The 16,807-nt window shown below is 34.8% G+C and overlaps 1 protein-coding gene across 2 annotated transcripts in view; it reads left to right on the top strand.

Annotated features, from left to right (window-relative positions):
• The window catches only part of DYNC2H1 (dynein cytoplasmic 2 heavy chain 1), a 145,427-nt gene that overhangs the window by 110,903 nt on the left and 17,717 nt on the right, over positions 1 to 16,807 (top strand). For both annotated transcript variants that reach the window (XM_039718294.1, XM_039718295.1), the window contains exons 84-85: positions 4,398 to 4,607; positions 7,465 to 7,554. In XM_039718294.1, coding sequence (XP_039574228.1) covers positions 4,398 to 4,607; positions 7,465 to 7,554 — 300 coding nt within the window. The remainder of the gene's footprint in view (positions 1 to 4,397; positions 4,608 to 7,464; positions 7,555 to 16,807) is intronic.

The following is a 16,807-nucleotide window of genomic DNA, read 5'->3' as shown; positions in this document are numbered from 1 at the left end:
AGAGGCAAAAAGACCCTTAGAAGTTTATTAATATATAGACAAAGATTAAGTTGCTTTGAACATTTTTATTCCCATGTTGAGTGAGTAAGTCAAGGATTAATTAAAAAAGGATTAACTTACAAATAACTTGAAAACAATTGTTGTACATCTATGTACTTAGAATTCTGAAATTCAACAAAATTTACCACTTGACATAGGTATGTCCTGTAGAATTTACACCTCAATGATTGATCATGGTCTCCCAGTTTGGTCATATTATTCTCTTTGCACTCTTAATGAAACTCCAAAGCCAGCTAAACCTGATCCACACAGAAGCACCAGGAGGAACTGGTAAGGAGAAGCAGTGAGCAATTCCCTGCAGCTGGGAGAAGGATGCTTCCATTTTCTGACCTCATCTGTTGTTTAGGAAGTTCTTCTGCCTTCCAGGGGCTCTGCTGTGGGATGCTGTGGAAAGCCTGCCGAGGCTGGTCTGGCCCTCAGACTGTGACCCCTTCAGCTCCATATGATCCACACTACCCCTGGCAGTTGACTGGGGTCTGTGTGGAAAAGCTCCAAGGGTTCATATTCTTGGATGGAGACTGAATACAGGTCTGAGCAACCTGCTGTAGCTTTGAGAACCTGGCAGTCTCCAGAGGTTCCTTCCAACCTCAGCTGTTTTGTGGTTCTCTGAATAGGAATTATTTTTGTTCAGTTTTCAGAGACTATCACATTCTTTGTGGCCAAACAGCAAAAAAGGCGGATATGCTTTGGAAATTTTAGCTGTTTTCAGTTTAGACATTTCAAAATGGGAAATAATTCTTATACATTAATACGGTAGCAAGGTCTTTTTTATTGTTACTTTTTCAGAAATATTTCTGGTAATTTGCAGGGCTTCATTTTTTTTCTCAGACCATACATGATGCAAAACCCTGTTAATTGTTGCTACCAATTATTCAGATATCCTGAAATTGTTGAACTGGAAGGTTTATTATTTATCTCTCTACAAGAATAGAATCATGGCAGTTGCCTCTCCTTCATCCACTGATTATTAATCTAGCCAGAATTCAGACTCTAAATTTTTACTTGAATTTTACTTTACATGAAAGAGATACTTAAAATTTGTTTCAAATCATTGTGCATCTGTGTTGAAATTACACAAGCAAAGCTGTTCTGAACTAATACAGAATGTCGTGATATTTTCACCTATATTAGCCTCATTTGAAAACACACATGTTAATTCTTGCAATTGAAAACATCCTTGTAATGAATACTGTCCTAAAACTGCTTTTACAGTGTTTTGCAGCATGATTTAATAACAGCTTGACACTTATCAAATTAATTAAACTCTCTTGAACCTGCCATTTAATTAGAAAAAAACACATACTCACATGCTCAGTATTAGTTTACATGAAGGACTTGTTGATCTATAAAATGGAGTCTTCACTGAGTAAGTTGTCAAATGTTACACAAATTTTAAAAACCCATCCTTAATGTGGAAGGGTGGCGCAGTACAGGTTGTTGGCAAGGGCTGAGCCCTTGAGTTAATCAGAGTAAATTCAACCAGTGTCTGTTCTGGTGTCCATTCTCTTCCCACACAGCTTTCTGCCCTGACAGCCTGTGGCTCAGGACTTCTGCAAGCATTCCTTGTCACGTAAATGGATCAGCTGGGTGTCACTCACTGTCCTGTGGAATTCGGGAATTGCCCATCATGCAATAGTTGTTAGATGCAAAAGTATGAGAACACGGGGAGTGCATAAGTGTTTCGTTGCATCCAAATGGCTCTGTCTCATGAGGAGAGTGAGAGAGAGGAATCAGTGCTATGTTTTTGTTGTGAAGTTGTTGCATATTGTGCCTTGTTTCAGAAAAACCCTACATCAGCTCTATGAAAGTTGGAATGCACACCCATAAAAATTTCAGCAGCAACTCCTTCAAAGTTGTTAACTGAATGTATGATTATAAATTATATGTTCTGTATCTTTTGTCGTGTTTGTAAAATGTAACTAATTATTTTTATAAAGTTGCATAATGTTGCAAGAAAACTGTAGAAGTAGTTTTGTAAATTAATGACTTGTTGCTCTTTTATCTAAACCATTATAGAATAATAGAATCATAGAATATCCTGAATTCGTATGGAACCACAAGGGTCATTGAAGTCCAACTGCTGGCACTGTACAGAACAGCCCCAAGAGTCACACCATGTGCTTGGTACCTCATTAGCTACGTCAGCTTTAAAAAAACAACAGGGTCTTTTCCATGAAGGAAAATCAGTGACACAGAAATATAGGGTCATTCTTTCTTTTATTGTCATTAATGAAAAGCATGTGAAAACCAGTGAGAGGCTAATATCTAAAAAAATAGGCAGAGAGCCTCAAAGAAGGTGGCAAAATAGGTACATCAAAAGGGCAATGGAGATTTCTAAAACCCATCACCACCACCAAAACTGCATTTTGAATCAAATGCAGAACTAGTAAAGGTATGAGTTTATTTCCATTGTATTTGTTACATTTCTGAGGAGGCAGTTTCAAAACAAACTGGAGTTTGCAAAAGCTTGAGTTTAAGAAGGTAACAAAGTAAAGCTCTGGAACAGTTTAGGTGAGACTTTATTAAGTCTTATATTATACTAAGATAGCAACATATACAAAACTGAAAGAGGAAAGATGATAGAAGTCTGAAAATAGAACTGATTAATATTGGTAACAAAATACAGTATTTAATATTAAAGATTAGAATCTACCTTCAGTTTCTTATGACTAGGAAAAGCACTCAGTACTTCAGCAGTTTTTCATCTTAATTCCCAAGCAGGTCATGAGCATACACCTATTTTAAAAGCTGATGGGAGTTATATACATAATGGATTTTAAGAGAATGTAATAGGACATTAAATGTATAAACTGATATTGGTACTCATGTTTAATTTTCCTATGGAAATGATAGATGGGTTGTTTCAACGGATTCTCAGGGGAGAGCATTAGAAAGAGTGATGAAATAAATCTGAAATTCATAGGAGACTCTTATGTAAAGGACAATATTGAGGAACTTAGAGGACTTCTCTTTCAATAAGCTTTTGTGAATTATGAGAGCATCAAATATTGAGCAAAGCCTCCAGTGTGCAGTGTCTTGGGTTTTTCTTTATTTTGTGCAATTAAACATGTCAGTAAGAAATTATCAGCTAGTTTATGCTAGTTTTGTATTACAATTTACATATACTCAGCAAATTATGGTCTCAGAAAAACTGATGTGAAACTGGTACTGTTGTTTCTGAATGCATGCAAAGAAAAAATGCAAAGCATTACAGTTGTAAATACTTCATTCTTTGGTACTTTGATCAGTAATTTTGTTGTATACCTTTTTAATAATGTTGGAAGACTTTATCCTTAATTTTTCTGTTGGTCAGTCATAAACCAAAGTTTTGCTCATTCATTTAGCTTTTCTTGTGTTTTAGCTTGGTAGCTGAGTGGCATATGAGCTTGAAATTAAAAATGTAAAAATTCTGACAAATACATAGTGCCTGGAAAAGATTATAGAGGTAAATGTGCTGTGTCTTCTGGAAAGCAAGATGCCATGTGACAATTCAGAAATTTATTTAAACCTAAAAAATAATCAAAACTTATTATTTTAAAAAACATATTTCAAAGAAAGTAAAATCTGATTTTGTCTTTACTAAATTACTAGAAATTGAAATATCAAAACATTTTTTCCCATAGGCTAGGGTTTACTTTTTACATATGTGCCTTACAGAATTTTCCAATAAGTTTTTAATTCTGTCACTGGAATTCATTGCAGCATCTTGCCACATTACAGGTTGGCAGTTTCCAAACACATGCAAAAATAGATTTACCTAATAAGTTGCATATGAAGATTCGCAAAATTGCACCATCTCTTGGAATTATTGAATAAATTTTCAGGCTTTAATGGAAGGGAAGTAAGTAGTAAAAAATGGCAGCAGTACTTCTCAGAGTCTAATTTACTCAAGATTTACACATAAAATGATATTTATTTTGTATTTAATTCAATTCTATGTTGAACTAGTCTCAGGAAGCAAGAACTGGCAGCATAGTTTACGCTACCCAGTAAAATCTTGCTGTGCTGAGTACATCACTGCTTTTTATGTTAACACATTAACAGAAATACTAAAAGAAGTGATTCAGCTAAGTGAAGATTTTTCAGCAGTTCGAGTACTTTTGAAGTAACTGGGTAGACAGACTTGTTTCAGAAGAGTGGTGCCTTCATTGAACACGTCACAGACAGCACTGGGAGTATCACTGTAAGTTTAATTCAGTGTCAGAAAAGGGATGATATCGCTACTACTTCAAAGCTAACAAGGTCATATGAAATATCATTAATTAAGCAAATAAGGTGTTGTGCAACACCATAGTTTCCCTGAGTTTATTAACTGGATATCCCACGCTCTTTCTCAGAATTCCAACCTGATCCATCAGAAGGTGTCTTCTCCTGCAGAACAAAAAGGATCTCCAATCTTAGCGTTCATTAGCCTGGAACACTTCAATGCCATCCGCCTTGTGCAGAGCGTCCATCAGTCACTTGCTTCTTTAAGTAAAGTCATCAGAGGCACCTCACTACTGAGTTCTGAAGTACAAAGTCTAGCAATTGCTCTGTTAAACCAAAAAGTAAGTAATTTTGTAATGAATATATATTACAATAAGCATTGAAAAAACCCAAGGAAACTGAACTAAAACTCATTTTCATGTTCTAAATTTTTTTATTGATAAAGACGCTAAAATGCAGTTCTTTTAAAGATAGAAACTCTAAAACAAAACCATTTTTTCTGTAAAATTTTTAGAAGTATTTGCAGAATCTTCTGAATGTATTACTCGCTTATCAAGCTTTCTCTTAAAGACAAATTCTGTAAGTTTAGAAGTTGTGGAATACTATTTCAATTTCAAATACCAAATCATGCTAGATAAGTCAAATACATTAGCCAGTAGAATATGTCAATCTGTCCCCTTACTTAGTTTCTACATTTTCTTAAAATTTAAATTGTAATAACAGTTCTCCTTGCATTTATTCAGTATGGAGTACTACCATACCTCAGCAGAAAAGCTGTGCCTAGCATACCAACCTATTATCTCACCCTATATTCTTGATATACAAGAAATCAGTCAGAATTATATGTTCATTAAATTACATTATACTTTCTCCATCTTTTTTGGCATCACACTGGGCATGTTTATAAACTGGTACAATTAATGACAGGAAATTTACATGCTCTATCATTAATATCTAGATAATTGAGTTAAAAGAGAGTCAAACATTGTTGTGACATGAAACTCTGGTTTTGTTTCGCCTCCAGCAATAGATAAATTCTGTCAATGCTAATGCATAGATATTGAGATTGCTTCTGCAATGAACAATAATTCCTATTAACATCCTGTTTATCTTCATGTGACAAACAAGTGCTGTTAAAAAGATTGTTATGCATTTATTGATAAATCAAATTCTAATCAAAACAATAATTAAATTTGTTGTCTTTTCAGATTCACATGACAACATTTGTTAGCAAAATTTCTGTACAGTTAGAACAAATTAAGTTTTTGTGTTAACAATCTCATTGCCTTTTAAAACATGTTTTGACTAGGTGGTAGAAACTAGCACTAAGTCCAAGTCATAGTGAATGGAAGGTACACATGTAATGGCCGTTCTTTAGTCCTTACAGCTGTATTTCTTGTTACTGAGCAAGAGAGCATGGCTTGCTTTTGTGCTTAAACTGCACACTTGTATTGGAACTGGCAGGAGCTGTGAAGCTGATCACTGCCTCAAATTTTTTTTTTAAATTCTGTTCATTTTAACCTCTCACAAGCATTGGTTCAGTGCTTCCTGATTTATTGACCAGTGATTCTGTCATTTCATCTGCTTACTTACCCACTTTCCTTGACATGGATCACTTCATTGGATTGTGACCATATATTTTTTCAGCAGTCTTCCAGAGAGGCTAATGCCACGTTCTTGGCATGGCAGCTAAACCTCACTCAATTTATCACCTTAAAATGATTTTCTTCATGTGTTTTCTATACACTCTTCTCGTTTAGTGTTATCATGGTTTTTGTAGCAAAAGATTATTTTTCAAAAGCTGTATTTTAAACCCACTAGGATTGTAGCTCTTTTAAGATTATAGCACCCGAAGAAACTGCTGGATTACTAATAGAAATGTAAAATTCAATAAACGTATGACTTATAAAGGCTTCAGCAATGTGCTGCATTTGTGTTGTATTTGCTATGTTAGCCCCATACTAGCCACTGGGAAGAAAATTAACTCCACCTCAGCCAAAAAGAGAATAAGCACCTCTGAGATACACTTGCATAATAATAATTAGCTCAGCAATTTCTTTAGACTTAAAGTAATTTAGAGTGATATAGTAACAACATTAGGCAAATGCCTTGTAAGTGATAGATTGATGAGCTCCCTGTAAATGCATATTTAGTAGAAGAGGCTGCAAAAAGGCAAGGTCTCAAATAAAAAATCATTTTAAAAAATCCTAATTAGGAAAAACCCCATGCAATTAACTGTCCTTTACTAATTGTTTTGTATGTATTCTAGTTTATTGAATTAATTTTTAATTAGTATCCTTGAATCTAGTTATGTTTTGGTTTTTATCTATGAAAGGTAAACACAGAGTATTCACTTTGAAAGATACCTTTTTTTGCAAACTTCTGGGATCAGATTTTCAATATCAATTCAGTACATACACTATTAGAATGGAAACTTCCTGTAAAATGCAGCTGTAAATATTAAATAGTATAAACTGTTGATTCTGCTTAGCATCTTCAGTAGTGTACAATATTCCACAGATACTGATTTATATTAATTTTATTTCTCATTAGTAGGAGAATCTTGCAGTCACTTCCAGTGTGCTTTAGGTTCCTGTGGCGTAGGTAAAATTAGTGTTTCTATCCTTATTTTATAAGGAGGAAGTTTAACAGATGCCCTTTTAAGTCTTTCTTTTTGAAGTCAATGAGAAATTTATACGGGGAAGTCTTGCAGGCATTTTTTTCTCAGGTGTTGCTCTACAAGAGCTGTAAGGTGATGAGAAAATAATCATGCAGAGGAATTGTACCAGATTATCTTAATCACAGAACCACAAAACTATGTTTTGAAGTCTGAATGGGCTGCAGCAAAGGAGTGGGAAACTGCCTGCAGCTGAAAGATGACATTGTGATTTCTCAAGACATAATGCTCTTAAGGCTTATTGGAAATATTTATGGAACCAACTGATGTTTCCTCTTTGAATAGCAGAAGTTCTTGCGAGTTCTCCATCAACACTGTGGCTCCATCAACACAAAGAATTAGCAGGAATACAACCTTTCTGTTTGTGCTTGTATGTTCTTGGTCATTATATTGCTGGTGTTGCCTTTTTTTTTTTTTGTAGATATATTTGATCTCCAGGTTATTTATTTTTATTCAAGTTGCCAACTTAAAATGAAATGACAATGGATTTGATACTTTCAGTATATATCTTTTTATTTCAGTGTCCTGTTGCCTGGCAAAGTAAGTGGGAAGGTCCAGAAGATCCTTTGCAATATCTTAGAAGTCTTGTAGCTCGAGCACTTGCCATACAGGTAATTTTAAAGAGTCTTTTTTTACTCAGTGTGCTGGTATTCAGTGACACAGTATATTATGTAAATTCCACTACAGTAGACCTTTACAAACACAGGTCCAAAAGAATTTTAGATGTGTGAAAAGGTATATAAAAATCTAAAGATCAAGGAATAATGTGATATTATTGTTGGTTACTTCACAAAAGGTTTATATCTTTGTCATTAGCCTTTATGGAGAGCTGTGGGGGAAAAAGACTTTTTTTACCCAGATGAAACTTTACATTTAAGTCAAGACACACTCTTTAATCTGGTAGAGAGATGCCTATCAAGACATAAGTGAAGCATTTCTAATAAAGGTGAAGTAGAAATTCATAGCTATCTAGTTTTGGAAGAAAGTAATGAAAAGATCTGCATTCTCAGGGTTTTCAAGGGCACATAAGAGAAGGTGTCTATCCACAGTGTGACAGTAAAGCGGTTAATTTTTAGTTAAGGTGAATCTATATATATTTTGATTGACAGAAGTGGTGTATTTAAAGTAATACAAAGACAAAATAATTTATCTAAATTAATTAGTATTTAAGGAAACAGATTCCTTATCTGTGTTGGATACATAGAGAGAAAACTGTGAGAACCTGAAAGAGAGGAAGACTACTTTAGAAAGGACAGATCTTTGTTGCCTCCAGCAATAAATACAAAGCTGTTGGTTTTGATCTTGATTAACACATCTTGTCCAATTGGATACCAAGTTTTTTGTCAACATTTATGTTAACTGTCAGATTCAGAAGAAAGATTTGAGGGCTATGTGTCTTCTAGGCTTTACTTTTTCTAAAGAAACTGTCAAATAAATGTCTCTGAAGTGTTAATAAGATTCTTTTTATGCAAACCATTTCTGTTGACAAATACTTATTTTTTCTTCATCCTTTACTTCCAAAAAAGTTTAAAGTACAAAACAGAAAAAAAATATAAATACATATAGCAACAAGTGACAGTGCATGTTCAGAAGTTATTTGGTCATATAACTGGGGTTGAACTTAGTCCCATCTCTCTTTTTGCTGACTATTACAGCCTTTAGTATTAAAAAAAAACATTATTTGTGGTGAGTCACTGTGTTTGTAAGCTTCAAGAGTACATTACTGTTTGCAACTTCTACTTTCATTTGGTTGTGACCAAACTGAGTGCAGTTTTCCTTACTTATATGATTTATTTTTAATGGAAGTCTGAGATTAGAGTTTGAGCTTCTGTGTGGAGTGCACTTCCCATACAAAGTCACAATGCAGAGGTAACAGGATGAAATTTTATGTTAATAGTAACAGATTATTTTCAACCACACATATCCCAAAAGTTTTTATTTCCATTTATTACTCCAGTCAGCTATTGACTAATGTGTTTCATTATATTTGCTGCGTTACCATGATACTAATATTCATTTCTCATTTCTCAAACTACTGTCAAAATGGTACATTTGGATTAGTCATTTTTATGAGTTATTATGAAGGACTCATTTACAGTTTTTAATAGTTATTTATTATAAGAGAGAGAAAGATTATTAAGGCATAGCTTTACAGTAGATACTTGACTGTGTCCATAAGCAGTAAATCATGTTAAATTATTATTAGTGATAACACCTGCTGGTTGTCTCATTTTATTTCTTTAATGTCAAATATGTAATATAGTTGTGTTTGGAGAAATTCTTAATAATAAAGTATCAGTCTGTTTTGCATCTCAAGCTTCTAGTCAAATCACATCTAAAATACAGTTTCTATATTTCTATATTGTATATTATTATAAAAATGTTGATTATTTCTAATTATGCATTTCAGTTGAATCATCTTTTTCCTTATATGTGATTCCAAATCATGATTGTGCCCATTACACCTTCGTGATTAGTCTTGATCATTTTTTAATTAACTTTTCTTTTTTGTGACTTGTCATTATTGATTTTATAAATGTAATTAATCAGTAGTTAATTCTAGATTTAGTATTCAGAAATTCAATAAAGGCTTCAATAAAGATATCTCATAACTCTGAAAATTATCTTCTGGTTTATATTTCAATCAATGCAATATTTTAGATTAGTTTTATATGACCAACTTTATAAGCTTTTTTCTAGTTACTCTTATGTCCCTCTGTTTCATTGGTTGTAAGATATTGACTTACACTTTACTGTTTGACAAGGTTTGATTTAGGCATTGTTAAGATGAAATAGGAGACATTGAAAGATCAAAGTTGTGCTGAACTAAGGATGGAGTAAGTCTCTGCCTAGACTATTAGTTAAAAGCTGTCTTGTCAAGAGGTTTGCTGCCAGTGCAGAAAACAATAAAAGCAACTGCAGCAAGCATTTAATGGGGATGGGGAAGAACACAAAATATGGCCAGATGGTAAAATATTTATAGCAGAATTTATAGAAGTGTAAAGATGTTCTGAGAGCATTACACAACAACAGGCAGAAAAACAACAGGTGTTGCATCTTTCAGGTCTGAATTTACTCAGTAAAAAACAAAATTAAAAAAAAAAAAAAGTAAAACTGCCTATTGAAAGTGTGAAGAAATTTGTATATGCAAAATGCAGTAGAGGCATGTGTTGCTTTGTACTGTCATGGTGACAGACCTTATGTAAATAGGTAATTTATTCCCAGGTGAAAATTCTGATATTTGGATGGTAGCTTTTGCTTTAAATTGAAACAAAAGTTATATATTGAACATTCTTCTAAGGTGGAGTTCTGAATACTTTCAATTAGCAGTGCTGACATTGAACTTTATAATACTGTGCTTCAGCTTATCTGTCTACAGTGATACATTTGCTACCAACATTAAGATATGAAATCATCAGTGGTCATTGTATAAGTTTTAATTATTGGTCCTTATACTGTGAGTTTGCTCATGATGGCACCCTAAATGCTTTGTATGGTTTCCCTCTCTCCTGTGGTTCATGATCATAGCTCAGCAATAATACACATCAGCATATAATGGTATTAAATGCATCCCAGTCTCTAGATAAGTGTCTTCTCATGGCTATGGATACCAGCAGGAGAGAAGGAGAGAGGAGACTCAGAACTGCAGCTGTCAAGAGGCAAAACAGCAATCCAGGCAAATGTCAGCTGAATAGCAACCTTAAAAATTGTTTCAGGTCAACAAATTGGAAATTGATTTTTGTTTCCACTAGAACTAAATAAAGAGCTTAATTTCACCTTTTCAAAAAGGAATCCCAAACTCTTCTTATTCCAAGAAGACCTTATATTTCATTCTTTTGGACTCAGCTGGTTTTATGTAATTTACAAAACCAGTTCTTCCTTTGGATGACTGTTGGGTTAGAAAGCTGCTAGAAGTCTTGCAGTGTACATTCTGACCTCAGAATTATAAGCACCAGTTTGAGAGTTCTAATCAAGGAAATGTTTATGAATACTGAAAGTTTTCAGTTGCATAATTTATGAAAGGTTTTGTGAAAATTGTGCATTTATCTAAAAAGTATTCCTAGTATATAAAGAAGTTAAATTTTATATTTTTTCAAGAGACTTATCTTTTTCTGAGGTGCTGTGCTCTTTTCTCTCTCCATCCTGAGTAAAATCTACAGTAGTAATATTTAACTTCAATACCAGTTTGATCACCTAGTATAAGATTTTTACTATTTTAATGGGCATTTACTGTTTAAGGAAGAATGACTTTGTTCCTGTTTTGGAGCCCTACTCCTCCATTTCAACAATTAGTTCCCCAGAAAGGTGGATTGGATGCCCAAGCTATATGAGGTTTGAGCTCTCGGAAGTTGCCTGCTGAATGTACTATAAAACCTTATGGGAATAGAAAACCCAGCATTTCTCCTTCGCACTCCAGGCATCTAGGCAGAGATACTAAATTTTCATTCACTGATAACACGCAGAAAGGCTGCTCTTAGAAAACTGAGAGAGTCAAGTCCTCTCAATTTTCACCAGGTTAAAGAACTCACATAATAAATCTTGTCCAAATCCAGAATAGTCATGCTCAGTCCTGCTATTCATCCACTTGGGCACTCCATATAAGGCCTATCCCAGTCCAAGTAATCACACTTAGTTTTCAATACATTGCCTTAGCAGAGTTTGCAGCAGGGACAATAGCTTAATGGTTAGTGTTTTACAGTTTCAGGAGAGGCTGATTCAGATGGATTAGTTTGGCTGGTTCCCCACCTTGTTATTGTTCCTCTCATGACTCTCTATTTGAACAGCTGTTGCCTAGGTATCTGTGCAGTGCAGAGTACTCCAGATTTAGTATGCTAATATTGAAGCACAAAAATTTGTAAAAGTAATGTGTTTTAAATCCACCCATTCCATTATTTTAGTTCAAATTTCCACATTATTCTGAAGAATTAGCATTTTTCTGCTGTTTTTCTGGGCTTCTCCTCTTTAGCTGTCATGACTTTCAAAACAAAAATACAACTGCAACCTAACATTATCTGCTAAGGAACTGATCCTCAATTGGCTCCCTCAGTTCCCGTCATGTTGCAAAATTACTTCACTTTGTTCCAAATTTATCAGCCAGGATATGTCTTTTAAGACCTTATATTTAATTGATAACTGCTTGGTAAAAATTGGAAATTTGCAAGTACTACTAAAAAAAATGTTTTGTTTGTCTTTAATAGGCAAATTTGAAGCTCTTAGCAGCTGTTTTATCACGTCCCTTCTAATCACTGTCTCACATAGATTGCATTGATGAAGTAATGGCTGATACAGAGTCGTAGTGCTTTGTAAAGATGCACCATCCAAACAAGGGACCAAAGAGAATGTGAGATGAAAGTTTTGGACATGGGCGGGTAATAGGAGTTGTCCATTGAAATAAGATCTAATGTCCAAGGAAATTAAAGTAGAAGCTGAAGCATTTTTTGTGCTCCTACAGAAAACTGTGTTCATGCGTTGATACAGTTTCTCCTCCAGGCACTTCACCATATTTGCAGCCCTCCTTGGGACAGTCTCTAATTACAGAATATCATTCATATATTGTGATGCTCAAAACTAAACATAACTTTTTTTTTGTAATGAAATGTGTGTTTTCCTCCAAAATACAGTGGGTTTAGCACTAAATCTGCAAACTATGCTATTTCAAAAGGTAAATACTTTTGGTTGCCAATGAGCTGGACTTATGTCAAGTTTTGGAAAAGCATGCCTTTTGCACAAAAAACAGTTGCACGAAAAACTGGAAAAACAGTTTTTAAAAAGCAGCATTGGAAAAGGGAAAATAGCACTACCTGCATTTCATTGTGAGCTGCTGAAGCTTATTTCTAGTGAGTGTTAGGTGCTCTGTTAAACTGAGGCATCCACAAGTTATGGGCGTTTTAATACACATGAGGCTTAACTGTTGAGAAAAGTAATTTGTTTCAACAGAATTCAGCGGCTGTTCATTAAACTCTTGAAATTCTAGGCATGTTTTGTGAGAATGGCTGTTTTGTTGAAATTATGAAATACTACCTTGTAACTAGAAGTTTGAGCAGCATCCCTTATCATAGCAGTAACCAATTATTCAGCTCTTTGATTATAAAATGTTTATTGCAGGAGAAAATTACTCATAAAAGGACTTATAGGAAGTGTTGAATAAAAGAAGATAAACCCAGGTCATTGTCTCTACAGATATTGTGTCTCTGATAAATTATAATATTTTAAAGAAAATTATATTTTTTCCTAACCTAGGTTTAAATTAAAAACTCCTAGATTTAGTATTCTGTATTTCTTCTATGAATGCAAGATAGTATTTATATACTTAGTAAATTACAAAAAGCTGTGCTATATATTGTAGAAGATGTAAAGCTGTAGTTGATATCCTTTATTTAAACCAATAAAATAATGATCACACATTGATTTTTCTCTTTAAGCTACAAGATACATTTTCACAATAAAGGAAGAAAGCTGAAAAGATGCAATGATAAAATATTAATCAATTTTATGCATTTAATCTGTCAAAATTAAAAGTGTAGATGGCTCTCTTTCTAATAACTTGTTTTTCACTGTATCTCCTTTATCATGGACAGAGCTGTCTGCAAAAGGGAAAGCAGAGTAAAATGGATAGTCTTGTCTGACAAAAGCTCAAGCAAAAAAGGTTAATTTTAGTACAAGTGGTAGAAAATGATGTTATTATCATTCACATATGAAAATGAGTCCTTATGTTATTCTGTCAAAAACTGGTAATTTTAAATTCCATCCATTAATAAATGAGAAAGCTGCAGCACATGCTAATGCACCAATTGGTAGGTTCATCCCATCAATCTCCTTTGTTTTTTTAAGACAACATAGAATTAGAGAGAGGTTTGGGTTGGAAGGGACTTTAAAGACCATCTCATTCTAACCCCCTGGCATAGGCAGGGACACCTGCCACTAGATCAGGCTGCTCAGACCTGCATCCAGCCTGGCCTTGAACACTTCCAGGAATGGGGCACCCACAGCTTCTCTGGGTTACTATTCCAATACCTCATCCACCCTCACAGGAAACATTTTTTCCCTAATATCTAATCTAAATCTAACCTCTTTCAGTTTGAAGCCTTTCCTCCTTGTCTTGTCACCACATGCCCTTGTAAATAGTCTCTCTCCATCTTTATTGTAGGGTTCCTGTCAAGTACTTGAAGGTTGCAGTTAGGTCTTCCTGAAGCCTTCTCTTTTCCAGGCTGAACAATCTCAACACCCTCAGCCTTTCCTCATAGGAGAAGTGTTCCATCTCTCTGACCATCCCAGTGTCCCTCCTCTGTGCTCGCTCCAGCAATTCCTGTCCTCCCTGTGCTGTGACCCCAGAGCTGAAGCAGCCCTGCAGGTGGGGTCTGAGCAGAGCAGAGGGGCAGAATCCCCTCCCTGGCCCTGCTGCCCACCACTGGATGTAGCCCAGGACAACTTTGGCTTTCTGGGATGTGAGTGCACATTGACAGCTCATGTCCATCCTCTCACCCTCCAGCACCCCCAAACCCTTCTGGGCAGGGCTGCTCTTGATCCGTTCATCCCCAGCTTGTGTTGATACCAGGGGGTGCTATGACCCAGGTGCTGCACTTTGTAGTTTGTCTTGTTAAATCTCAAGAGATTCAAAGGGCCCCACTCCTCAAGCCTGCCTTGGTCCCTCTGGATGGCATCCTGTCCTTCAGTTGATGAGGGTACACCTGATCCCTTTATGTCATTAATGAAGATATTAAATAACACTGGTTCCGGTATGGACCACTGGGGGGACACCAGTTGTTACTGGTGTTCATTGGGACTCTGACTCATTGATCACCACCTTCTGGATAATTGATAATTTCTTATCAATTTCACAATCTACTTATCAAATCCATTTCTCTCTGGCTTAAAGAGATGGATGTTGTGAGGGACCATGTCAAAGAAATCCAGATAGATGGCTCATAAATCCAAATTTGTAACCCTTCCCTTGCCCAGTGCTGTAGTCACTCCATCATAAAAGGCCACTGGGTTGGTTGGGCAGGACTTGCCCTTGGTTACAGTAACTTGCTGTTCTGATCACCACTACACTGACAGAAATATTCTATCTACTAAAAGTAAGCAATCTATTCAAAATCCGTTACTGTTTTTGTAATTCTGATTTCATAGTTAGAAGTTCATACATAGAAATAAATTATGTGGAGTAGTAAGACAGTAAGACAGCTTTGTAACTGAAAAGCAGTGTGATTGTGGATCTTTTTTAACCTCTAGATGGTTTGCTGGGAACTGGGTTGGTGTAGCTGTTTGCAAAATGTTTCATGTCCTGTTTTGAGATTTTAATAGGTCAAAATCAGTGGTAACATGCTGTAACTATTTCTCAAATATCATTTGAAGACGTATTAAAAGAATAAGTCCATTTTTTATTAGAAAAAGATTTCCATTGCGCATGTGAGCATCATCCCTAATTAGCAATCTTTTCTTTGGGGGAAGGCAGAAATGTAACCGCATCTTGACCTATCTTTCTCTCTTTGAAGGAGCTGCCATATTACTGAATTTGAAATTATAGCAGTTTCATATTGTATCCCTTTGCAAATATATAAAAATATTTAAAATTTTAGAGCCTTTTAAGTTTCAAGGCTGTCAATTCAAATTTAGTTTGTGAAGGAAAAGAGTCATAAGAATAATTCTTGACTAAACCCTTCTTTATCTGTTGAGTGTGCAGTAGTTTTACTCTTGGGAATTCACAGTCAAATAAAGCAATCAGAGCAGGATAAAAGTGCACTCAGCAATTCTGTAAACAGACATGACTGAATTTTAAAACTGAAGTCAACAAAAAGGCATTCAGATTTTGAGTTTTGTCCATTTTGTTTTTTGATTTTTTTTCTTAGTAGAATTCTTTTTGATGTGGTCTTTGTCTCTAAATGTTTAGCAAGGTACATAATTGAAGAAAAAAGAAACCAAACCTTGAGTCAAAGTAGAATTGTTGTTAAGAGTGATGGGAAGCTTAGACCCCTGTTTAGGGTGCATAAGTGATGCTTAAAGGCAGGAATGATAAATGCCCTCCTGCTCTATAATGTTTCCCAGTGTATTCAGCTGAGTGTTATAAATAGCAGCTAAATTAGAATGTGTGCCCCTACATGGAGGAGAATATGCAAAGGCATATTGATATATTTGTGGTGATAATTCTACACAGTCACTCTGTGAGTTGTGATCCAATGAGAAATCTGTTCTCTACATCTGAACTTGAATTTCAAAATTCCTGTGAGGTTTATATTTTTTCAAAGTGTTGTATGTGCTTTTCCTTATACACACAATGTGTTTTCTTACAGGTTTTCTATAATTAACATTTTCAGTATTATTTCTAATATTTCATTATCCCATGCAATAAAGTAAGCAATTGAAATTACTTCTATATCAGGCAAAAGGCAATAAATAATTTAGAACTAAACAAAATATTGTTCATTCTTCAGATATGCAGATTACAAAGCTATGAAAAAGATTTATTCTGTCATGTGTATTCATGTATTTTATCACGCTGAGAAAAAGTACTGATTTGGATATATCAACAGAAGAATCCATCAAATAAGGAAGACATTAAGATATTGCTAGAATAATAAAACTGAAACCAATGTGTATCGAAAGACATCATAGAAATGCAAAATTCCTAATGACATTACTAAGGGCCAAAGGCAGTTATTAATTCTTCTACACTTCTGAGGCCACATTTGAAACACTTGTCTAGTTTTCAGCTTCTAAATTAAAAAACATTACTCATATTGTCCAGAGATGTTTGTGGAAATATATGATTTGTGGAGGTATATCTGGAGATACACAGAACTACAGTAGACAATGCCCTGAGCAACCTAAATTGGTGTTGAATTTGGAGCTACTTTGAATTGCAAT

This window comes from Passer montanus, unplaced genomic scaffold (genome assembly GCF_014805655.1).
Source record: "Passer montanus isolate IOZ18808 unplaced genomic scaffold, ASM1480565v1 scaffold4, whole genome shotgun sequence".
Lineage (NCBI taxonomy): Eukaryota > Metazoa > Chordata > Aves > Passeriformes > Passeridae > Passer > Passer montanus.
The sequence above is the reverse complement of the archived record's forward strand: the minus strand, read 5'-3'. Positions and strand labels throughout refer to the sequence as shown.